This window comes from Amborella trichopoda, chromosome 13 (assembly GCF_054954075.1).
Source record: "Amborella trichopoda isolate Santa Cruz 75 chromosome 13, AtrichopodaSantaCruz75HAP2 v2.0, whole genome shotgun sequence".
Taxonomy (NCBI): Eukaryota; Viridiplantae; Streptophyta; class Magnoliopsida; order Amborellales; family Amborellaceae; genus Amborella; species Amborella trichopoda.
In genome coordinates this window covers 31,856,563-31,883,037 of record NC_142348.1, presented here as the reverse complement: position 1 = coordinate 31,883,037, position 26,475 = coordinate 31,856,563, and the positions used below count along the sequence as shown (strand labels likewise).

The window sequence follows — 26,475 nt, the reverse complement described above, 5'->3', positions numbered from 1 at the left end:
CCAATGATCCACGACAAGGGAATTCAACTCTTGGAATGAACTAGGGTCATCAACATCAAATGAAATGCATGTGAGACCCTCTATTTCGAAGTGTCTATGAGGAACTTTCTCACATTGACTCCTCCAAAGTTCGACCTGCGATTCACTCTCAATAAGCTCCTCTAGCATGGCCGGTGACTCAATATGGATCATTTGCTCATTCTCAACTGGTGGCTCACTCCCACTATCATTAACAATTATGGAAAAACTCTCACTATTACCCTCAAGTGACTCAACCACTTCAATGTTTATCTAAGATTCAGGCTCTTCATAGAGCTCTTCAGACATACAAGACCACTTCCTGTTAGGGATTATCTTATCTATAAAATCTACATCACAAGATTCTATTTTCTTCATCCTGCCACCTTCACATTCTTGACAAAACACATATCTCTTCAAGTGCTCAGAATATCTAACAAAAATGCACTCGAGAGACTGTCTGTCTAGTTTCCCTGTCAATTGAGAATGGATGTGAACATGTACAATTGACCCCAAGGATGTAAATGAGAAAGATCTGGCTTTCTACCTGTCTGTAACTCATAAGGGGTCTGGGGAACAGATTTTGATACTTTGTTTAAGACATACATCGTAGTAAGGAGTACATCTCCCCAAAATGATATTGGGAGGTTGGCATGAGCCATCATAGACCTCACCATGTCCAACAAAGTACGATTCATTTTTTACGATTCATTTTTTCTGTAACAACATTTTGTTGCAGAGTGTAGGACATCGTCTCTTGTCTTTGAATTCCCTTATTCTCACAAAGCTTCTTAAATTGATCAGATAAGTATGTGAAGAGCCTTAATTTTTTTGTTCAATTGATTTTCAACCTCTAGCATAACACGGTGAAAGCAATTTATTGCTTTTGATTTATGCGAGATTAGGTATACATACCCATAGCGAGAATAAACATCGATAAATGTGATAAAATAACGGTAACCATCACAAACCATCTCATTAAATAGACCATAAATGTCGAAATGTATTATATCTAGAAGATTGGTTGCTCTCTTTGCTTTAAGAAATGGCTTTCTAGATGATTTTGTAGCTATAAATGGTTCACAGATAGGCAGGTCTATTTTGGATAAAGGCAATAATCATTCTTTGACTAATCATATCATCTTATCTTTTCATATATGAGCAATCCTAGCATGCCACATTATGGAGTTGTGTGTAATAGAAGAGGTAGAAAAGGATGAAGATGTCATATAAGTAGAAGGAAGTAAACCATTAACATCATCATTATCCAAAATAAACAAGTCATTCATAATATGGTCATAATAATGAAAACCGTCTGGAAATGTAAAGGTAGCATAATTAAGCATGAAATTGATAAAGCAATTGTCTCTAACTAGATATAGAACTGAACGCAAACGTTTTCTCATTCTGGAAGCATAGAGGACGTCATGGAGAAGAAGGGTTCGTCCACTTTGGAATCGGAGTTGGTATGTTTCAACTCCTAGCACATCCTCTGATGCGCAGTTCCCCATGAAAATCTTCTAGCTTCCAACCGATAAAGTTTGGAGCTCAACGAGCCCTTCTCGATCCCTCGCTATATGCCTTGTCGCTCCTGAATCCGCAATCCACCTAGTTAATTATGAATGAGCAACAAGCACCTGAGTGCAAATATTTGCATAGCTAGGGAAATTAGTTCATACCTTTCTAGGCTCAACCTCTTGCTTAAGTTGCTCCTTCCTTTAAAGTGCTCCAGTCCTAAACTTACCTCAAGGTTTACGGCCTCGAAGCTTGCTTGATTGGGAAACTAGAGCTGTTCTAGCTCCACAAGATGAGCATAACTTAGCTTTTATCTCAAGTGATGGGGAAGCTGAGAAAAATTTGTTACAGCTTCATTGTGCAACATCAATGACTAGATATTTTTCCAATATTCTGGAAGAGACCTAAGGAATCTGAGCATTTGTTGCTCATGACTAAGTTTGTTTTCAGTTGCCTCTAAGTCACATATCATTTGAGACATTTTTTGAACATGGTCTGACATCACCACATTTGGAGGCATTTTGTATATCTCAAACACTACAGATAAGGCTCGTAACCGAGCAGTAGATGTGCCAGCATATTTCTGTTGAAGCACATCCCACATGGCCTTCGCGTGACGAATCCCTCGAATTCATGAATGAGGTCATCAACCATAACACTTAGAAAAGTAAAGCTAGTGCTACAGTCAACATTATCCCCTACCTCATATTCACGGCTCTGCAGTACCTTGGTCAGGTTTTTGCTTAGTGGTAGTTAAGTGTTCAAGAGTACCTTGCTCATTTAGAAGTTATTGCATTTTCCTGTGCCACATAGGAAAATTGCGCCCACTCATCTTTTTATCTTTAGTGAGATTCGCGATCATATTTTTAAAAGCCATTTTAAGTTAAAACAACAAATTTGCACCTATTAATATGGATGTCTGATGGTTTGTTTGATCCATGATTGCACTTAGATTATCATTTTTACGCTTGTTAATCATCTAGCTACTTGAGAAAACTTGACCCTTAAAAGTCTTGATATGAAAATTTTGCATTGCCACATTAAGCTCTTGCTTGTAATCAATAACAAGTTTCTTTCTTGGATTTAGCATCTCAAATAACTCACAATTTGTAAGCGGTGCACCTTCCTAAATGCACTCCCACTAAAAAAGCCTTTACATGTGGCCTTAAAATGCCAAAAAATGGTAGAACCTACCATGCATGGCTTAGCATGTGATGCTTATAAAAATCAAGCAGCTATGATGCACATGGTCTATGAGCCATCAACTTGCATAGCCTATACATAAGGTTGGCAACTCCTCAACGCGTAAGGCATTACATAGTGCACTTGCTTATGATTTTAATATAACCGTCATGTGTGCTTTGCAATATTATAGGCTAATCATAACCGAGCCTTAAAAAATAATAAAGCAGAAACGATAATGTGGGCACAATCGAGAACCCTGTTCCATGAAGGCTTTGATACTAATGCTGGAAAAACCAGTCCGACGGCTGAAGCAGAAGCAAAATAAAACAACTGGGAACCAGGTATTTGTAAAAAGATTTTTGGTGAACGAACGTGGAGAGGAATGATCAATTCCCGTAGGCACGTTCGATAACTACTAGAGCTACCGAAATCAATTCCACATCGCAAATCCCAAGTGAGGTGGAAGCTCACAAACACTCTCACAAATGCGATTGAGGAGCAGTCCGAGCTCGACTCTCACGCACAATTCTATCTCTCAGGGCTGATTTTATCTTTAGAACTCGAATGGGAGAGGGATTGTAATCTCTCTCCAACTCACTTTCTCTCTCTTTAAAGAGGGGCGCTCACACAACCCTCCCCTTTTTATAGTAAGAGAAAGGGCCCTCTCATTTATGTGGGAATAACCTCCTCATGAATGGACACCCTTAGGGTGCACGGTACATGTCATTCATGGGAGGATAACCCCCTCATGAAGAGGTGCAACCTCTCCCCACCTCCCTTCATGTAGTAATGTACATCCAACATGAAGGGGATGTAGTCCACTTGGCTGTACCCTCACACTAGGGATGCACCCTCATGTCTGATCATCGGAGCCTTATCTGAACTATTTGGGATCGAATACTCAAATCTCATTATACCATTCTGCTCTGCCAAGGGTCATTCTCTCAGTCAAATCATAAGTCATCATATATCTTCTCATAACTTCCATCCATGTCTTTTTACATCCTTGCTCTTATAGAACATTCCACTTGAATCAAATCATTCTTTTTAACCAATGTTGTAATAGCTTTTGCCCCTTTACACTTAGGCATGATATGTTTAACTCTCCTATAACTAGTGTTGTATTAGCACCCCAACATCATATTTTTGATAGGTGCTTCTTACTTTTATTTTTTGATGTTGACACCTTATGTACATGGTGTCCATTTTTAAAGCAATAAATATTTCTATAAATTTAGTTCTCATGGTTTATCATGGTTAGGAAGTGATACTCCTATGGCCTAGCAATGATCTCAATGCTAGCTGGTAAAGTGGCGTAATGATATAATGTAATGTCTTGAGTTCAATTCCTGCTAAAGGCAGAGGCCCTTTTCTCTCTGAACAACATGAAGAAAAAAAAAAAAAAAAATAGAAAAGAGGAGAAAACTCACATAGCCCCCTTTTAAGGGTAGGGAAACGGAAATATGGCACCGTGGAGAAGAAGGCACAATGCTTTTGAACATTTCACTCTAACAAAATTAGTCATAATATTTTCTTTTACCATAATAAAATGAAAGTGCATCTATCTACCAACGATGCAAAGAAGCCTTATGGTACTGCGGTGGAACAAGGACATTTCTTTCGCTCTAACCTGGAACAAGGACATTTCTTTTGTTCTAACCTGGATCCAGTGGCTGGTGGATTGAATGGGGGGATTTGATGGAGTAAGATGCCCCCCTCCTCTCTCTTTGTCACCAATCACTCCAACTTATGTTCGAATAATATCAATTTCAAACCTATGAGAACCTCAAAATGTGCGTTGTCAAAAAAAAAAAATGAGAAGCTCAAAAAGTGATTTGTGGAAAATTCCAACTAAATTCTGAAAATCATTACATAGGGCATGACCAAGCCATGTTGTTTTAAGGGAAAATTGTAAAAAAGTCCAAAAATAGACTTTCTAAGCAATTTGCCCCCAACTTAATTTTTCCTAGCAACTTCCCTCCAAAAAACCATGTTTTCTAGCAAATACCCTCAATACAAAAAGTTTATTTTTTGAAAAAAATACCCTTCCCTTACATAACAAATCATTTTCACTGGAGAGGGCAGTCCGGCGTTTGGAAGAGGCAGTTTGGTGATTACTTTGCTGGAATGGGCAGTCCGGAGATTATGCTATTGGAGAAATGGGCAATCAGGCATTTTGAAAGAGCGATCCGGCATTTTGAAAGGGCAGTCTGGTGTTTTGAAGTGACAGTACTGCATTTTGAAGGGGCAGTCCGACGTTTTAAAGTAGCGGTCCGGCGTTTTGAAGTGAGCAGTCCAGTCGGTTTGGCATTTCCTTTTCTTGGGATCTGAAAATGATTTGTTATATACGGGAAGGGTATTTTCATCAAAAAAAATGAACTTTTTGTATTGGGGGGTATTTGCTAGGAAACATGGTCTTTGGGGGGAAGTTGCTAAGAAAAGTTAGGTTGGGGATATATTGGTTAGAAAGTCCATTTTTGGGGGTTTTATGCAGTTTTCCCTTGTCTTAATGAAGTTTAAATGGGTCATTCCAGCTAGAATATTAAAAAGACTTTTGTTATCCTTATCGTTACCAAAAGGACACGCCAAACGGCCCCTCAATTATTATCATATATATTTTTAGAGTAATGACTCTATGAGACCCTCCCACACCCATGTGAGTAGGACCCCAAAGGATCACCATTAAATTTTGACACAGATATCTAGAAACGTTATCACATGGGTGTGGGACTTGGGTGAATGGGCTTATTGATAACTTTTCTAGAGATCTGTGTCAAAATTTAATGGTAATCCTTTGGGGTCCTACTCACATGGGTCTTATAGTATCATTACTCATCTTTTTAATAGGTTGGTCAAAACACGCCAAAAAAAATGCCAATTGGATGCTCAAATATAAGTGGCACCACAAGAAAATAAAACCTAAAAATATAAGAAGAGTAATTTTCTATGGGTGTGGTTTCCATAAGGTTGCAACCTTAAACAATCCAACTAAGGTGAACATTCAAATTTTATCATAATATATAATTTTGATGTAAAATGTTCTTAGGATTATCTCAAAATATATTTTTCTATCTAATAATAAAATTTTAAATTTCAAAAATGGTTAAAATCAAGTAGATCTATAAATATATCAAAATCTTGAAAATGGACGGTGTAGATAATATGTTGTAAGATGCACTATTTTTTAGACTCAAAATCTTTTTATTTTTCATAGTCATACATCTCGATATCGAGATAATCAATCATAGAGTTTTCAACATTAAAATAACATTTTTCGATGGAGTTTTGAAGTGCATCCGTAGTTCTACATTTTAAGGTTGCAACCTTATATAAACTTTTGAGAAAGTTGCATAGAAATCTGTTATAGTTTATGTTATTATGGTTTCACCAAATAGTTTCTGTTATTATAGGAGTGTCCGTTTTTTATCTTCCAAAATGTCATTTTTAAAAAAAGACAAGTTTGCCCTTTTTCGAATGTTTAACATCCAAATTTCTAAGATTTTCGGATGTTGAACATCCAAAATTAGCCGCAACTGGAACAGTGTTTTTTCCTATTTTCGGATGTTCAACATTCGAATTTTTTTGATTTTCGGATGTTGAACATCCGAAAATCGTGCGACTATAAATTTTAACTTCGGCCAGTCTGTTTTCTGCGTATTTGAACATTGGTTCAGTGTTCTTGATCTGTGAGTTTTTTTGTGCACCTATGTGACATCTCATTGGTAAAAATTAGTAAGTAGTTCATAGATTTTGATTTTCGACAGTGTACATCTTTGACAGACAGCATTTCTTGGATTTTGAAGCCATTTCACATAGTGAAGTTATGTGGATCGATTTTTTATATTTAGATTGCCACCTAATTTTTTGTTAGGGTTTATACTCAAGCATAGTAGTTATTTCTTGTGAATTTAGAATAGATTGAATTAATTTGTGGCTCCATTGTGATTAAATTAGATTTTAAAATTTGTGGGTTTTGAGAACTTAAAATTTTGTGGTTTCTGTAGAACTGTAAATATTTTAAAATTTGGGGGTAATAGCACAAAATAATTGAGTCTATGGTTATTGGGTGTGTTTCTTGCATATTGTGGTTTTTCTCGTGTTTTCTGTTATAATTTGGGCGTTTTATAAGTAGCATGATAGGTGACCATATCATTGGATTTAATCGGTTGCTTGTATTATAAGTAGGCATTGTTCTCTGCTATTGCTTGAAATTGTTGCTTGAAATTAAATTGAAATTTTTGTTTTTTGATGGAGTTGTTCGTTTATCTATAAATAAAATTATTCAGTTTTTTATTGAACTGCTTGGTTTTTTAATGGTTTGGTTACTGAGCTAACATGAATTCTTTGCTTTTGATGGGATGATTTAGTTGCTTATCAATGCCGAATTCTATTGAAATAATTTAGTTACTCATTAAAGTTGATCTCTTTAGGTTTTAGATGAGGATGGTGACTTGGAAGGGGACTACTGTATTTTTATTTCTTTATCTATTTAGGGTTTGGTTATTGTTTAGCTGAGGTCCATTGAATTGGACTCAATGTAGTGTTTTATGTGGTTTTGAATTTGTTATTGATAAAAGAAATGGATGAGAATTGTGCATATCTAGTTAATTACGCGGTCTGTGTACAAGTTCTTCAAGTAGAGATATTAAATTGGATTTAAGAACTGGATAGGGGACTGCTTTTTCGCTTTAGCTAATTATGGAAGTTGTTTAGTGGTTTTTTAAGAACTCTTTGAATTCTTCTTAGTTACCTATTTGACTCAAAGAATCAATTCTTTTTTTGGCCACCATGTTCACTTATTGATTTCGATTTTCAAGTATATGATCTTAAGTTGGACTAGCACAGCAATTTCATTTTAGCATTGTTCTTCTTTCATTAATGGATTGTAGCATTGTTCTTCTTCATCAATAGCACATCATTATTGTTTTTTTGTTATCCTGTTAAGTTTTGCATATGTAACCTTATGATTAACATGGTGACCATATGGGATTTCAATGAAAATGAATTGTCTACATCCCAATGGAGAATATTCAGGAGGTCCTCAAGACTCTAGTTTGCTGCAACTTCATCCAGAACATGCATCATATTTCATATTTCCTCAGGACCCTTACTTGAGAAGTTCAAATGATATTATATGAGGTGCCGAAGTTGTAATAATGTTTAAAGATAGAAACAGTAACAATGTTTAATGTGCCGAAGTTGTAAAATATGAATTAGTGGCTATTGGTTGAGCCACTAATTTACGTATTGGTTCAAAATTATTGGCCATCCTAGTGATGGTCCTCCCTAGTTCTCACTAAAATTTGCTGCTAAATTAATCTCTTTGCTACTTGCTTGAGTCTAGAGTCGATGATTTAAAAAGGTATGTTTAAGTGACCAGTGAGACCAAACTGAGACCAACTGATACTTCACATGTATTAGTGACCAGTGACATTGAGACCAAAACTTCATAATGAGCATTGAGACCAACTGATCCTTCACATGTAAAAGTAATCATTGACATTTTCGAATGTACAACATCTGAAAATGGATGTTGGACATCTGAAAATTCGAATGTCCAAAATCCGAAAACTTGACATTTTTCAGATGTTGTACATCCGAAAATGTCATAATTTTGGATGTTAGACATTCGAAAATGTCACTGCGAACATCCAGGGACCCTGAATGTTCGCAGTGACATTTTCGGATGTACAACATCCGAAAATGTCAAGTTTTCGGATGTTGGACATCTGAAAATAATTTCGGATGTCCAACATCTGAAAACTTCACATTTCGGATGTTGTGCATCCGAAAATGTTACTATGAACATCCAGGGTCGTAATGACATTTTCGGATGTAAAACATCCAAAAATATCACAATTTCGGATGTTGGACATCCGAAATTATTTTCGGATGTACAACATCCTAACACTTGATATTTTAGGATGTCCAAAATCCGAAAATATCAATCCATGGATGTTCGATGCTTTTAATAGCATCCGAAACAATTTTCTTTATGTCACTGCTTTTAGAAGCATGTGATCACTTATATGTCACTGCTTTATCAACTTATTAGTAGCATGTGAACTATCAATTATGCTATTAACTCAAATTGTGAAATGTTGAAGCTGATGCACAATTGCAATTCCAGTAGTCGGGTTGCTATGAATGCTCCACAATTCTCATCTATATGCAACTTTTTATTTTTGAATGAAGCCCTTACAAATCCGATCAAAGTTTGCTCATCTAAACCCAACCAAACCCACTATAATTAAAGTAGTTGAATGAATGACTCTCTCTCTCACATTAAGGCCCTTTCCAAATTCGGTTAATTCGTGACTGACACAACACTGACTTCACTTTTAATATTATAAAGGAAAATGATTTGATAGGGCTGAAAATAACTATTTTCTTTATCTGTATTGTATGAATCCAAAGAAGCCTCAAGAGGATGAAATGGTGAGGAGTAAAAGAATACTGAATATCTAAAAAAAAATTAGTATTGCTTTTCATACATGGTGAAAAGTAGAGTTTTTTCTGCAAATTTCAAGTTTTTCTCTCTAAAACTCATTCTTCTTTGAAAATTTGAAGTCCTCTGTTTGTTTCTTCATTTTCTACTGGAATTCGAATTATGGGATGATGGACCATTATAACCAGTAGTAGTCTTGGTGTTTTCTCTGGACTGTGACCTTTTCTTAGGTCTCTGGTTTTTGCAGGAGGCCTTTTAAGCTCTTTTCCAATGAAAAATTTAGAGAGAGACAGAGAGGTGATTAGAAGGCCTTTTAAGCTCTTTCCCAATGAAACATTTAGAGAGACAGGAAGAGAGGTGATTTGGCTGAGCGGAAATGGGACGTTCTCTTAAGAGGAAGGCGTAAACTGGGGAGAGAAGAGAATTGTATACTCTGAAAAGAGAGGATCTAGGGCAATGGATTACAGGAAGAGGGTGGAGAGAGAAGGTGATACAAATCTGATGAAACAACTTTGGACCTAGAAAGAAGTTAGAGAGAGAAAGAAAGGGCAAAAAAAAGAGCGATTAGGAAAAGGACAAAGGATACCAGGGCTCCCTATCCCTGAGTTTATTTTGTCAGGTACCATTAAGAATCCACACCGTCCATATAGATGAAAGGTGCCAGCCCAACAACTTCAATAAAAAGGGCTGCAGCCCTATAGAAACTGCATCCTATTATAAATATTGCTAAAGCATTGTCTACCCCCACCAATTTGTGATCTTGGCGTAGACACGCCTCCCCCAAGTATTGATGAACCAATTTATGGCGTGTAGGGCATATTCCCACAAGAGCCCCCAAGTATTGATGAACCAATTTATGGCGTGTAGGGCATATTCCAACAAGAGCATGCCATATACTTACTCATTCGGCGAAAAAGTTGTATAGGAAATTTTGAGATCATTTTAGAATTATCAAATGATTATTTTTATATTTGAAACTTGAATTTTTAGCACTTAAATCTGATTGTCCAAAATTGGATGGTCTCTTCAATTTTAGATGTTATTTTTCAGCCACATATAAAGTGTATTTGAATTATTTTTTTGAGGTTAAACATAAGATTGAAGAGGTTGCATACCCTAGTTCTTTTTGTGGCCATTAAAGGTCTCATGAGAGCTTGTATTCAAGTGGAACATAAATTCAGTGGGAGCATAATCATGTTGGACAAAGATTAAGTAAATATTATTTGTCGATAATCAGACTTGGTTTGACGTGCTAGGCCGGTCAAGATAGAGAACTCTTATTGCCTTGGCATGGAACAAAACCGATGAGGGGTTGAAAGGTCATTTCTTGATGAGGTCAGAGTTATACAGGAGAGTGAGCCAAGGGACTGTGTAACCCTTATGTGTGGTAGTTAACCTCTAGAGACAAAGGTCAAAGCATAATCCTTGATCATCACACAGTATATACATATGATAACTGTATCTGGAAAGAAAGTCACCATTGAGGGTGAAGCATATACATGTGAGAAAGATTACCCATATGCACCAGAAAGTTGTGATTGCATCAAGTCTATATGATGTTGGACTGATCTCTAGGGGGAGAACCTGTAATCCATAGACTAAGATTATATTTCCTTACCTATTGGCTGAGTTTCGTAGCTTAATCATGAACTCCTGTAGTGATCAGTGGGTCAAAGGAACTGCTGGGTCAGTTTGAGATAGCAAGTGTAAATTATAGTCCATAGTATAAAATGAAGTACTTTAGCAACATTATAATTCTTAGACATAGACAGATCTAATTCCCATCAAAATTATTTGGATTTAATGATTTTGATGAATAATGATTTTTAGATTGATCATTGGAATTTTTGTGTTTCTAAATATTTTATTTTTACAAAAAGAAAATATAAATTAAGAATTCTTATTTTTGAATATTTAAATATTTAAAAATAAATATATTTTATTTTTCATAATATAAAATTCAATTTTATATTCTCAAAAATCATATATAACATGGGGGCCCACAATAGGAGCACATGAGATATGTGTGTGGGGCCCACTTGGGAGCCTCATGGATATCAAACCACCCTTAATGGGCATATCCTTTTCCTATTGTCTATATTTTGTTAACTAACAAGATGTATTATGGAAACTTTTGATATATAAGAAGTTTTGGGTATTTAAAATATATGTATTATGGCAACTTTTGATATATAAGAAGTTTGAATATTCAAAAAAGATATGTATGAATAAAGAGATTTATACAAGAGACAAGGACATTATTTAATATTTTCCATGTCTTTAATATTTGATGGGATACGGTTTATGAAGCTGAAGGATAAGGTTCAGGAAGCTGAGTGATAAGGTTCTAACACCTTCTTTTGAATCGTGATGGCTGATCTAATGAATGGATGGTTCAGATCGCTCACCCCACAATCTCCTATGAGCAATGGTCTGGATCTAATCTCCATAAGTATGGTTATCCCTAAAGAAACCCTAACCCCTGGATATTTTATAAATAAGAGCTCTCCCACCTCTAAATCTCTACACCACACATCTCTCTTCTCTCTCTCCTTGGGTGGCATGCCATCGCCTAGGGTTCTTCTCTACTCTCTCTCTCACATCTAAGTGGTTGAGTGCCTCGATCTCACTGATTGGGTAGGGAAGACCCGAGTTCTTGAGAGCCTCGAGATCGGAGACCGCTCTCTCAAGAACCGTGACGCACGTAGTGGGGTACGCGCGTACTGTGCGGATAGGGTACCAACTAGTGAGAGGAATTTAAGGTCGTTATGCGGGATTTACCTCACAGTCTGTGACACTTTCGGGCTGCTTGCCTGGGCGTCCTCTTAGATCACGAAGAAAGCCCCCCAAGCATGAAGTTCGTTCGGATTCGACTCCCTTGACCTCCTTTCTTCTTTCCTACAGCCACACACGCACATGAGTTGTCCAGACAAGTGGGGACCCTGACTTGTCGTTGGGTGAGTATATTTTTATAAACAAAAGACCGGGGGGTGGGTGTTGTAAAGCCCGTGTCAATCTGACAGCCTCGCGGCATCTTCTTAACAGAGGACTCATGATACCGCTTGGGAGAGAAGAAGAAGAAGAGGGAGGTGAAAGGGCAGACTGTGGGTCGAAGAGAAACCGAAAAGAGGGAAGAGAAGAGCAAGAGATGAGGGCTAAGAAAGAAGAGAGGGCCCATAGCCACGTTTTTTAGCTTTATTAGGTCATTCTGAAAGTGTTGGAGATTATGCTACAGATCAAGGTTTATTCCACTACTGCTTCCATAGTCCATAGGAATTTTGGTACCTGCGGACCTAGGTCACAAACTGCTTCTTCCTTATTCGCACCGAGGATTACAAGTGTCGAAAATACCCTTCAACACTAAGATCTCTATCATTTCTCTTAGATTGAAAGAATAGGGGCCACGCCACAAGATAAACTCAAGAGGGGGTATGTCTCGCTCACACATTGCCTAAGGCATTGAGGCCTTGAATTGATCCTAGTTGTTTCATGCTCACATATTGTTAATGGGTTGTAGCTTTAGCTTTCCCATATTTAGTAGATCTGAGATAGACCATCGATCTTGTGCATGATTGGAGGAGGAGATCCGGTTTGGGTTATACTAAGTCCAATTAAGGTAATCTTCTAGTATCTTTACTTGGTGCTATGTAGTCTCTTCATTTTTTGTGCCCATAAGCATTATGTTACTTTCACTTATTAAATAAAAGAAGTTGTAATTAGTGGCAGCAAATGATAACACTTTTAGTTATATTTTTTGTTATTTCAAGTGAGTCTTATTGTACTTGGACCTTTGTAAGTGTTTGAGTCAGTGAGAAAAAAGAAAATTTAAATATTATATACACAGTGCTAGATCAACTTTATCAAACTTTCATTAGATTTAGAGTCAGATCTATTTTCTGTCATATTTGTTTTATTTCACTATTTTGATGAGTTTTAGAATTAGAGATTAGAAAGCCAATGGCTTTTGTGGTCAAGTGATGCACCTCTGGAATAATTATTGGCATGTTCAATCACCAAAAGGTTTTTACCAAACTAAGGTTTTCTGTGTTGTTTTGGAGCACTTAACAAGAGGATCAGGTATTTCTCTTATGTATACCCTAGTGATATTTTGTATTTTTTATAGTAGGATCTTCTAGCATTATGGGGGAATTGAGAGTTATGGACTCATTATTAAGGGGTGTTAGTTCTGACCCTGTAAAATCCAAGAACAGTCCACTACCTACCGACAAGTAGCAGATATTTGGTCCCCAACATGTCAAGGAGCACTTGTTCTATTTTCTAAGGTCCTTCCTAAACCTTTTTAACTTTGTAACAAATCTTAACATAGGCGTATCCTCCACCCTATCCTGCCATGATTCAAAAATAATATCCAAAAACCTGAAAACTGCTGCCAAGATATGAATTATTTGAATGGTTTAGGTCAACTCAGAAACCAAGTCGATAGAGTAACAAGTAACAAACAATTATCAGAATTACGCATGGGGAGTAATTCTATCTTAGATTTTGGATAAGACAAAACGCACTCCATGTTTGTCAGTGCACGGTCTAGGCATTCTCTTATACATCTTCTATTAATTTGGCTATTAGACCATGAAAACCACCCCCTCATTGAACCTAGATTAGTTAATGCACAGTCAGCCAATGCATGTGCAACATCTCCAGAGTCTTGAGGTAAAGAATTTCTACCACCCGTCTTTTTTAAATTACAAATAAAGTATTGAAGTCACCCAAAACTATCCAAAAACCCCTGGTAGCTACACATATGTCCCTCATCTGATCCCAAAGTAACGCCCTCTGAACAACTAAATTAAAAGCAAATAAACCCAAAATTGTTAAGGTACAACCATTACATAAACGAGTTGCCTGAATAATTATCATCTTATCACTGACATTCAACACATTAACCAAAAATATATAAGGTTTCCATAAAACCATAATTCGTGATCGACCATCCACTTCATTTGTTGTTACGTTATCATAGAAACCAAGTTTTCTATCCCATTTAGCGATCAATTCAGTAGGCAGTTTGGTCTCCAAAAGGAACAAGAGTCCAACATTATGATTGTTCAATATTTAAAACCCTTCCATGGCCTCTCAAACCATGGACATTCCATGGACTTAGGATTTAGAGGTTAGTGAGCTTACCTGTGGAGCTAGGCTTTCCTCTATTAGTTGACGACACAGCCTTCCAAATTCCGTATGGCTTCATTGTTGCCTTCTTGGGACCTCCAAAATGTGTAAGCATAAAAACATCATTGCCACGAGACTTTGCTTTGTGTGTCCCGCCAATATCAACAATGGCAGAAATTTGAGGTGCACGTTTTGAAGGTGATAGTGGGGTGGTTTTAATGATGGGGATGAAAACCACAATGTGATGACTAGGATGGAAGGTACTACAACCAGACCCCAACCCATTCCCAATCCCACACTTGCCTTCAACATATACATCGTGTGAGTGCTCCAAGGACTCAATTTTTCCTTCCAATAATGTTCCTGCCATTTCGTCAGCTTTGAAATTTCAATCACCGAAGAATTAGAAGCGTATGGTGTTTCATGATTTGCCTCATCTATGAGAATAGAAGGCAGTGAAAGATCCTTGCGCAAAGTACCATCTAGCAGTCAGTAATATCGTCCTTATCCTTCTGCTGATGTGGCGAACCAATGCCATCCGCCAATCCTACTGCAGACACGTCATCACTAGATCCACTTATGCATTGAAGCTTTCTCGCGGCAGCCGTGGCTGCCGTTTGGATGCAGCAATAGTATCTCCATCGACCTCCAAATCTGTCAAAGCTTGAAAAGAATTAGATTCAATATTTGCTGCATTTTAACTAAATCCAAAGCCATACCTCATTCAAACGGGGTTTCTCTAAATCCAAAGCCACACAAACTCTTATGGCATGTTTGAGGCGCGTGAAATTGTTTTCTGGAAAATATTTTCATATGAAAAATTCTATCATGTGGTCGAGTGTGGGATGATTTTTAGTTGCCAATGCTGAGCGGTCAAGCTACACTTCATAAGATGAATGTAGCTAAGATGATAATGTTGAGATGGATGAGTAGAAAGACAAGAAAGACAAAATTCGAAATAAGTACATAAGAGGGAACTTAGAAGTAGCTCCAATAGGCGATAAGATGAAAAGTAGAGTTAGGTAGGTAGGCCAATATGCAGTGTAGACCTAATACAACACCCATTAAGAGCGAAGATTTGGTTCAAGTAGAAGGCTCTAAAGGATAAAGGGAGGGACCAGAAGGACATGGATCGAAGTAGTGAGAAAAGATATGATATGATTGAAGATGTGGCCATTGATAGACTAGAGTGGCATAATAGGATTCCTATAGCCAACCCCAAATAGTTGAGGTAAGGTTTAGATGATGATGATGAATTGAAATGGATAATATTTTTTATTGGACTTTTGAAAATCAAATATTTACTCAAAAGATATAAATTTTTTTATTTCATATTAAAATTTTTCTAATTTCTTCATAAATAAAAAGTACTGCCCAAAGTTAAAAATTTATTTAAATTATGAAATTAAAAATATGCTTTCTTAAGCATTTTAGATTAGGAGAAATTTTGTTTGGCAACATTATTAAAACCATCATATTTTAGTAAAAAATATTTGAACATGTACTTTTATCTATTCTACATATATTAAACCCAAATTAAGTGCATCACGTACAACATTTAGTTGAATGAGAAACCTAATAAAGGAAGAGATTAAGGTAGTTAGCCAACAAATTTTAGAGTAATATAATGCGCAATTATGATATTTAGCTTTTGAGTACAAAGGAATTAGAAAAAAAAAATCCTAATTATATAAGAGATAAAATTTCTGTTTTCTAACTCTTATCTCTTTCTCTATATCGACATTGTCCAAGAATTTGAAATTCTTTTTTCAATATGTAGAAGTTTTTCCATCAACATATAGTCTTTTTTGTCTTTTTTTCTTGTGGTTCATTGGTCCTAAAATTGCTCATAGAATGGGTTCTACCCAATTTAAACCTCATGGTCATGGGGTTATGATGAATTTATGGGCTGAAAAATGACTCGCAAGAAGTGTGCAATGATAGCCTTAAGAAGAGATTAAAAAGATGAAAATCAATACTAAATGGTCATTAGCTGGTGCATGTGAGCCTTATGATCATGGCCACAACTATAATTATGTATTTCATTTAATTTTGGTTAGTGAACAAGTCTACTAACTAAATAACAAAGATCAACTCTGCAATGCAATGGAGTCCGTATAGATTATGACCCACCAGCTGATAATGCATGCCACTAGAAGACAAATGTGCATAGTAAATTCAGGAGAGAGATACTGTTATCAATTAACTCGTGAAACAATTTGTATTCATGGCAAAACAATAGATGAAATTATACAAAGGACAAAGGAGCTCGTGCAAAACCGTCATCACAATAAAAGCAATGTCCCAGTAGCTGTTCCATGAATATCGTAGCTTCTAAACACTGAACAAATCAAAAGAACATCAAACCCAACACACTAGCCAAGACTATTGAGACCTTCTACAGCCCTCGCCCCACCACAATCCGCATCCAGAAATCTGACTGCATTCTTATACCTCCCCCCAAAAAATCATAAACTGAAAAGAAAAGAAAAAAAAAACCTCAGATTTGTGATAAGGTGAAGGGCACCGCTACTACTGTACTGTACAAGATGCCCCCCAATGCTATCAAATGCTATTATGAAATCATTCACTTTTAGTGGGAGAGGCCGTATCAAAGCCAAAGAAGGTACTTCCAAACAGCAGCGACCCTTATTCCTGACCAATGCCAACCAACAAGAAGTGCTATGATGAAACCATTCACTTTAGTGGGAGAGAGGCCGTATCAAAGCCAAAGAAGCTACTTCCAAACAGCAGAGACCCTTATTCCTGACCAATGCCAACCAAAAAGAAAGCAGACCATGATGCACTCCGCCAAATAATGACTGTTAGGACTCTCATTCCTCCTTATTCCTTGTCATTGATGTATTGTTTTAATTCTGCAATAAAGCAAAGAGATTATTAAATAACTCAGTGCACACTATCATGCGAGTGGGAAAAAGAAAAAGATGAAGCAAGATTAGGGTAGCAAGTACCACAATTGTCTCTCGGCTACCAGATTATGTGTGTGTGTGTGTGTAAAAGCATTTTACAGAAAAGCTCCAGAATATTTCACCTCACGTTCTTCCTCCAAAAACCGCATCTCCTGATGAGAGAACATAGTGCGCCAAATTTACACGTGCTTAAGGAACCTCTCTCATACTTAAGGATTTACATTTAAATGGCATCAACCAAAGCCTGGGGCCTGGGCCTTGCCCTGACAATCGTCTCATCACTGTGCCTGATCCATTCCGAGAGTCTCCATGGTTTCTGCCATTTCCACTTGAACTGAAGCAGCCACTGATGATGACTCCTCTTCCATCTCCAAAGCTTCCCAGCTTGTTTGGCGACCATCAGCTTATTTGCTGCAGTTAACTGTGAACCTGAAATCACCTGCATCAAAAACCCAATGCTCTCTCAGTATAAGAGAAAAATCAAGAAAAACTGGCAAACAAGAAGGGTTAAAAGAGTAAGGTGCATACCTTGCATTGAGTGCTAGGAAACAACACTGTTCGCTTAGCTGAGCCATTTGAAAGGCCAGGAGAATACTTTGGCTGTTTCAGTGCAGGTACTCCAACAGGGGATAATGAACCACTGATATCTTCTGCAGAATGTTTTGCTGAACCATGTGAACCGGCCTGTGCATGAAGATATTGTCAAATATGGTTAAAGTGATTTTATCAAAGTAGCGATAAATGGATAGAATCGGTGTAGTTAAAATCTAAAAGCCAAATTCCCTAATGCAGAGGCAAAGGTGGAATGTAGCCTCATCTTAGTATTTGTCATGATGTCTCATCTCCTTCAGCCTAGAACACACACATGCATGCTTACACACATTATCCATCATGGAAATCATACGCAGCACTAAACAAGGTTAACAGTCCTCGATATCAAATACAACCTTCCAACATTGTAGGAGAAAAGGATATATGTAGAGCTCATGTTTAGAAACTTGAAGCTCAAATTAAAGTATGAATGGCTCAAATTTCATCAAGTACTCGAGACCCTCATCCAAGTGACTTGGTGATATAAAAAATTACCCTAAACTAAATGTATCCCAAATGATAGACGTGGCAAAGAATATAAGAAAATGTTCTTCCTTGAGATAGTCGGGTACAGACCTAAATGAGATAACATGAAAAGAGGCTCTTTAGACAATCGTATAAAGACTGGACCAGCCATTGAACGTGAAAGAACATCAACAAAATGATTAATATGATTCAAACCCCTTTTCCGAGGAGATAAACCCCCCCCCCAAACCACTTTTCTACATCACTTCAGGGATGCTAATAAAAAAAGGATGCCCATTTCAATAAAAAAAAGATATATAGTATAAAAATTAAAAATTAGGTATTTAGGGCACTTACTTTGAATTTGATTGCTCAATCTTCAAACTTCCACCTCAAAGATGATTCTAAGGACTCAAAATCTTTTAAAAAACCCCCCAATAGATTTATAAAACATCAAAAATTATATCTAATATCAATGGTTAATGTTTTGATCAAGTTTTGTCAACTTTGATAAACCCTTCGATCATAAAGAAATCACCAAAAACTAGTTTTTAGGAGGCTTTCTCTCTCTAAAATGGGCTCCAATAAGTTTTAGGTTTCAAATGACTTTAAAATCATCCTTCTAACCCTTTATATTTAAAATAAATAAATAAATACAAAAAAAAAATTTCTGCCTCTGGGCGGGGCACCGGCCTAGGCGGGTTCCGTACCGCCTAGTCGGGGCACAGGCCCTAGGCGGCCACCCTGGCTTGGGCGCCCGCCCAGGGATTGCCACCCAGGCCTTCTGGACTGCCTAGGCGGCCGCCTAGGCACTGGGGGGTCCGCTTTTTGAATCACTGATGGTTAGGGAGGTGCTATCCAATGGGAAAAGTTTCCAAGACCCTTGATGCCAATTCCATGTGTAGATCTCTATTTTTATCATATCATCTGAAGTACCACTATGTCCTGGACAACCAATAGGTTACTTACAAAGAACACACGAAGCATCTGCATGAATTGCTTAAGCTTTGCTATAAAACATACGAATTAGCTTTGCCATTCACATACTGTATCTTCTAGTTTTCTATAAAGAAATCACAGGAAAAAGATCAAGATAGCCAAACTGCAAAGAGAAACTATAGTTTCCAATATGTGGATATGTGGACAATAGACCCTTCTGCCTTTTTTGTTTCCACAGTGACTGAGGTACTTTGCCAATCTCATCTTTACAGCGACGGAATCCTAAAAGGCTTCAGCAACTCCAAAGTCCAGACAGGGGCCGGAAATTATACACCTCCTCTACGCAGATGGTACGCTAATGTTCTGTAATGCCTACGCAGAGCACGACTCATTCATTGTTTTGAGGTGTCTAAGGCATGAAGAGGAAACTTCTGTGAGTGGGAGGACAACATCCAATATTGAGTAGCCTAAGCCATAGATTTGGTTGTGGTGTCAAACCAATACCTCCAAATACCTGGGCTTGCCCCTTTGGAAGGGCAAGCCCCACAAGCACGTTTGGGACCCCAATGTAGAGAAATCTTTACGAGTTTTCCCGTTTGGAAGGATAGATTCCTTTCTTTGGAAGGTCACATAATGTTTATTAAAGCAACTCTCCCCAAAAATCCAATCATCCAATGTCTCATTTCCACTTGACAGACAAGCTGGAGAGCCGGAGTTCTTGAGGTTAGGGGCAAACAGTGAGCATAAAATTCACCTATAGCCTGAAGGAAAGTATGCTCCCCTAAAAAGGATGGTGGACTAGGTACCTGGAAATTACTGTTCATAGTATTGTTCACATATTACTATTCATGCATTATTGTTCACGCAATACGGTTCACATGTTACTGTTCACACGGTACTATTCACGCATTACTGCTTACAGAGGCACTTTTTGGAAATTTGATATTGTTTTAGGGGTATTTTAGAGTATTAAATATTTACTTGAATCTTAACTTACATTAGGGTTTCATAGGCTTATAAAAAAAGTTGAAATAAACTTTATTTTATTAAAGAACAAAGTTCTTCTCTTGGCTTGATTTACAGCCATCTTCTTTGTCTCTTCTTGCTGATTTTACTTGTTTAACGTTCCGGAGAACGATGGATTCAATTCCCCATTTTTTCTCCCTGCATCACCTGCCCAGTTGGTTATGGGAGTATCAATAGAGATGCCCAAGGAAACACTATTCTTTCCTTCTCACGCTACTACTGCTTTTTTGACTCAGCAATGGCCGAGACAATCGCCCTGCTCAAGGACTGACGAGGACCCTTCAAGTGGAATCCATGCTAATAACCTCAAAGTCAAGGAACACTGGAAATATTAGCATATGGGCCTCCCTTAGAGCCCAATGCCCATGGAAACTCGCAGCATTAGTTGACCACATTTTTTTTCCCAAGTGGGGGATCTACCAGTCAGCTTCATCACGTGGAGGGAGACCAACCAAATAGCTGACTCCTTTACCAAAGAGGGGGTATCAAGGGGTCCCACCAGGGAGAGCTACATCTGGAGCCAGTAGACCTGCCCTCATACCTCTTTCTGTCTTTTCCCCCACTTTTTATCTTGCTCCTCCCCCTCCCTCTCTCTTCTCCCACATTTTTTAGTTATGGGACTGTACATTGATTATTTATTTCCATGAAAATTAGTCCCTGATTTTTTTATTATGGGCTCTCTATAATCGCCAATTTTTTATACTTATCATCATGTAGAACACCTGTACATGGACAGCCAATTTTTCAGTTACTGGACTATGTACACAGTTTATTAAGTATGATACAAGCAAAGATCCTTTCAAAAAAAAAAAAAAATATTGTGTACAATCAACTCACTTAGTTTCGAGAGTTTTAAGAGAGTGGAAAATTACTTCAATATTCACTGAACATGTGGCACAATTCCTCAAGGAAAAAATTAGATTTTTCATGATGATCTAAAATAGTCTGTAAGGGAGCTACAATAAAGTTTGGGCATTCAATTATTACTTTCCACCAGTGTTTGCCAACTCGAAGGGAGTTGACTCGGATGTGCCTGAGACACCTGGGGTCAGCAGGCTCCCAATCCAGAATACCCTCCCAACTCCAGGGGGAATCGACTCAGACTCCCCTGAGTCACCTGAGCTTGGCAGGCTGCCGAGCAAGAACACCCCACCCCCCCCCCGCCCAAACTCGGGGGGTATATATAATTGTAGATAATGAATTTAATCTATGACAAAACAATTTATTAATTGATTTATAATCACTTTTGTATTTACTATTTAAGTTTTTTCCTTTTCTCAATCTTTCTAGTTTTTCTATTTTTCTCATATTTCTCAAAGAAAATGAGATCTTTAACCATAGTTCTTTGTTTTCTATTTTCCAAGGACTTTTGTCTCATCTTTTATATACTTTTTATGCTGTTTATCATTTTTTCTTACTTTTATTTTAAGGATTTTTCCTATTAAGGGTTTTTTGGGTCTTTGGATGGCTCGACACAAACTCAGGCTGACAAATTGGACTCGCCCGAGTCACTTAGACTATCAACGGCCTGAGTTCCACCGGCGAGCTGCGATTCCGAACCCAGCCTACACTATTTCCATTGAAGGTAAATCATTAATTTGTTGTAACTTTTGGCAAAGGTTAATAGTAAAACCAGTCCGCTTCCAAAGTAGACCTGCAAGTTATGAGATGGGCCATGCACATGCAGCCTATGAATAGTAAAATTTGGATAATGATAGTTTTTCGGAAGACTATGGAAGCCAAATTCTTCAAATGGACCATGCCTCGATACATGAAGGAGGTATGGTAATTATGAAATAAATCCAATTCTAATCTGCAGCCTATGTTGTTTGAGTCGTCTGACTCAACTCCTGCTGCTACTATTATGACGAATCTTATCAAGCTTCTCAAGTGAAACACACTCAAGTATTTAAACGAATAGAAACACATAAGTTCTATAAATAGATGACCAGCTTTATCAGTAGATATCAAATATTGGACTAAGAAGGCAGAAGAAGTATCTTGTAAAGCTTTTCGCATCAATGATCATCATGCCTTTCACATTATTTTTTATAATGCTTTCTACAACTCTTGCAGGCCTAGAAACTGGACATTTCAGTGGTACAATAGCACTTCAACAATCTCTTCCCAAAAATTCAGAACAACAAACTAGGCATATGAGCAGATGAAAAATTAAACTATTTTGAGGAGGACTCTTCATGATATAGATACAATGCATGTTTGGAAACCTGAACTTATTTTGTGGAAGACTCTTCATGACACAGATACAATGCATATTTGGAAACCAAGTTCAGGGCTAATGAGTATGCAAATGATGATTAAGACTTAGAGGTTTTATGATTTCACTAAGATTGCACACTTAGTGAAAGGTTCTATGCAAGTAGTGAGTGGAGATGAATTTTGAGGAGTGAATCATCTGGTCCAAACAAACTGCATGGTGTAGATCCCTGGGTATACTTTCCACATCACATTGAATGTCCCACATTAATTGTTTCTAGTTTAGAAATAGTTGTGTTCCTTTCGTACTATTTGATATGAGATGGTCTGTTTAGGGCTTTCAATATTAATCAATTGCAAAAAATAAATAAAAACAATAATTAGGAAAAAAGGAGTCTAATAACTACAATCTCACCGAGGCTGATGTTGCCAAAGCAATTGCAACAGCTTGCTCTCTCAACTTATGTTGCTTCTCGATTTCTTTACGACGAGCTTCACTCTGTCTCAGTAAGCCAACAAGTTCATTCATTTGCTCTTTAATCTCCTTGTTTTCAATTTCTTTCTCCCAGAGTCTGCATCTGCAGACAAACAATGCTTACATAAAAAAAAGGCCCATAACTTGCAGTTTAAAGTGAAACATAAGAATAGAATGGGAAACAGAATATATTCAATGCCAACTTCCATGAAAGTAAATATCTACAAATGGGCCATTAGGTCATAAACCAAGAGTCAAAATACCTTGCATCTGCAGCAGCATTAAACATATATTGAAGCAAGCTCTTTGCATCTCCCATAGTGCGCAACTGATTCCATCGGCCTCGCCCAGTAAATGCACGCTCCCTCTCTTCTGCCTCTGACAGCTGGGATGCCATGGCCACAAGCGTGTTTGAGGAAATGTTCAGCATGTTCTCAAGCGATGTGATTCTTGACAATCTTGACTTGGGAGACATGGCAGCCATTCTAAATAAGGGAAACAATCAGTAATTTTTTAACATCAACAATTATAACCAATGTTGTTAGGTTCATTTAGCTTTGGATGAATCGGCCGAAGCAAAGCAATATTTCACCAAACATGAATAAAAATTGTCAAAATATGCTACACTGAACATATTAAGAGCTTTTACTATTATTTTGTGGTAAGAAAATCTTGATGTAATATCCATATTGAAATTCATACAAGGAAAGTCTGCTGCACTATTGATTTTCTAATTTAATTAGGAAAAGTTTGAATTTTAAAATTAGGGAGATCAACAATTGAGGCTATTTTCCTACTTAGGCAACTAATTGAGAAGTTTAGGACGAAGGGAAAAAAGACCTCCACACGCTCTTTATTGATCTAGAGAAAGCTTACGATAGCGTACCACAAGATTTAATTTGTTGGGCATTAGAAAGGAAATTAGTCGCCAGATGCTATATCGAATTGGTGACAGATATGTACGAGGGAGCACAAACTAGTGGACGAACAAATAGTGGAGAAACGAGTGACTTTTCAATGATACTAGCTCTACATCAGAAGTCAGTGTTGACCATACCTTTTTCTCTTAGTCATAGACGGCTTAACTAAGCACCTACAAGATGAAGTACCATCGTGTATGTTGTTTGCGGACTGCATAGTTTTGATTGACAAAACTCGAAGTGGCGTCAACATAAAGTTCAAACTTTGGAATGATGCTCTAGAATCTAAAGGTTTTAAAATTAGGCGGAATAAGAAAGAGTACATGGAATGAAAGTTTAGTAATAATAAGAGTAGAGACAAAGAAGTAATTAAGATTGACGGCCGACAAATACCAAAAAGAGGGCACTTTTGATATCTTGAGTCAATAATCTAGAAAAATGGAGAAGATTGAGGAAGATATCGTACATACAATTAGAGATGGGTGGGAGAAGTGGAAATATGCAACGAGAGTTTATGTGATTCCCGCATACCAATAAAGCAGAAAGGGAAGTTCTATAAGACTGAAGTGAGACTAGCTTTGCTTTATGGGGTAGAATGATGGGCGGTCAGGAAACACCAATACCCATAAGGTGAGTATAGTTGAGATGAGGATGTTGAGATGGATGAGAGGCAAGACAAGAAGAGATACAATTAGAAACGAACACATTCAGGAGAACTTCAGTGTGGCTCCAATAGGCGATAAGACGAGAGTAAGTAGACTTAGATGGGCTGACCATATGCAACGTAGACCCAGTACAGCACCTATTAGGAGGTGCAAGTTGGTTCAAGTGAAAGGCTAAAAAATGGCAAGGGGTACTCAAAAGGATTGAAAGTAGTGACAAACGATATAGCCACTTATGGCCTCACTGAGGGTATATGCCCCTTGATAGAGCAGAATGGCGAACTAAGATTCATGAAGCTGACCCCAAATAGCAGGGAAAAGATTTTGATGATGATGATGAATCCATAGTCGAGTCATCATACACAAGCAATAAAGATAAAAAGAATCCTTTCTATATTTATTGATAAATTCCTTGAAGATACAATAACTAATGAAAAAGTTTATATAAGATTACAACCTTAAAATGTAGAACTACGGATGCACCTCAAAATTTCATTGGAAAAGGTTGTTTTAATGTTGAAAACCATCTAATTAAGCATATTGACATTGAGATGTATGATTATAAAATAAAAAAAGATTTTGAGTCCCAGAAATAGTGCATCTTACAACACATTATCTAGACCGTCCATTTTCAAAATTTTCGTATGTTTATAGATCTACTTGATTTTAACCATTTTTTAAGTTTAAAATTTTATAATTAATTGCGAAAATAGATTTTGAGATAATCCTAAGAATCTTTTACATCAAAATTATATGTTATGATCAAATTTGAAGGTACGCCTTAATTGGATTGTTTAAGGTTGCAACCTTATGGAAACCACACCCATAACTAATACATTTCGAAGTTTAAATCTTAGTTACCGGGATCTTCTAATGGGGGTAAGTGGCTTCTGCTCCGGAAGCTCGATCCCGCTCCATAACATGGGATCTCGATTCCAGGCGATTCCTCAATATTTGGTATCGCGATTCAAGGAATAGGGGAACTCAATCTCATGTAATGGGATCAAGATCTCCATGCCCAAAATCAAGGTTTCGTGATTAAGCAGGATTGCGATTTACCAGCTTGGAATCGAGTATCTTCTGCTTTGGGATCGAGTTTCACTGTCACATTTTTTGGTTCGTATGTAATGAACTGTAGATCTCCAATTTTTTATGACCTACAAACTTTTTGAATACCATGAATTTTTATATATTTTGCAATTCACAACTTTACATAAATTGTGACTTGTTTCTAGTTTCAAATAAGGGCAACAAGAGTAAGGAGAGAGAACTAGTTGGAAGGAAACAAATTTAGCATGTTTCAGTTCTAGTGAGGAATGAGGTCGTGATCAATATGCTTAACATCCTAGGGGCGAGTTCGTTAGGTCATGTCCACCTCCTTAAGGACTTCCATCGCTTGAGTTGGTCAACCAAATCGAGCCTCTCATGGGTTGCCTTATGAGAGATGGGATAACGTGTATACTTGGAAAAAAGTGAGGTCTCTTTTGTGTATATGTCATTGAGCCCCAAGCTATCCTCGACGGATGAGAGCTATTGAGAATTATACATGGCAATGTCTTGCCATTTTTCTCATTGTTCAATGGAATTCGCTCCCTAACTATAATGCGATGGATAAGTGAACTTCAAGAACCTCATTCCTAAACACGATGGTGCAAGATTACATTAAGTAAGAAATTCACCCGTATGTAAATATAAGACGCTCCCTAATAGTTTGGAATCTCGATCCCTATACCTTACCATGTAGAGACCTCGTTCCCCAACCACAGATCTTTGAGCCTATCTTGCTCCGCATGGCTTCGATTCCAGAGCTCTTGTTGCTCCCATTCCCGGTAACTATGGTTTAAATTGGAAAATTAAAATGTGGATAGTGTTGAGGCTTGGATAAATGGTGATGGTACAAACACTTCTTGCACAATCAACCTTCTTAAAAACTAATATTTTAAAAGTACAAATT

The 26,475-nt window shown here is 37.4% G+C and overlaps 1 protein-coding gene across 13 annotated transcripts in view; it reads right to left on the bottom strand.

Annotated features, from left to right (window-relative positions):
• Positions 1-16,489: 16,489 nt before the first annotated feature.
• The window catches only part of FRA1 (P-loop containing nucleoside triphosphate hydrolases superfamily protein), a 46,794-nt gene continuing 36,808 nt past the window's right edge, over positions 16,490-26,475 (bottom strand). For all 13 annotated transcript variants that reach the window (XM_088855501.1, XM_088855503.1, XM_020670978.2 and 10 more), the window contains 5 exons: positions 23,203-23,424; positions 22,880-23,042; positions 17,755-17,910; positions 17,349-17,665; positions 16,490-17,172 (listed from right to left, as the gene is read on the bottom strand). Coding sequence is in view for 9 of the 13 variants with exons in the window: in XM_020670978.2 (XP_020526637.1) it covers positions 17,450-17,665; positions 17,755-17,910; positions 22,880-23,042; positions 23,203-23,424 (757 nt within the window). In the remaining 4 variants the exon portion in view is untranslated. The remainder of the gene's footprint in view (positions 17,173-17,348; positions 17,666-17,754; positions 17,911-22,879; positions 23,043-23,202; positions 23,425-26,475) is intronic.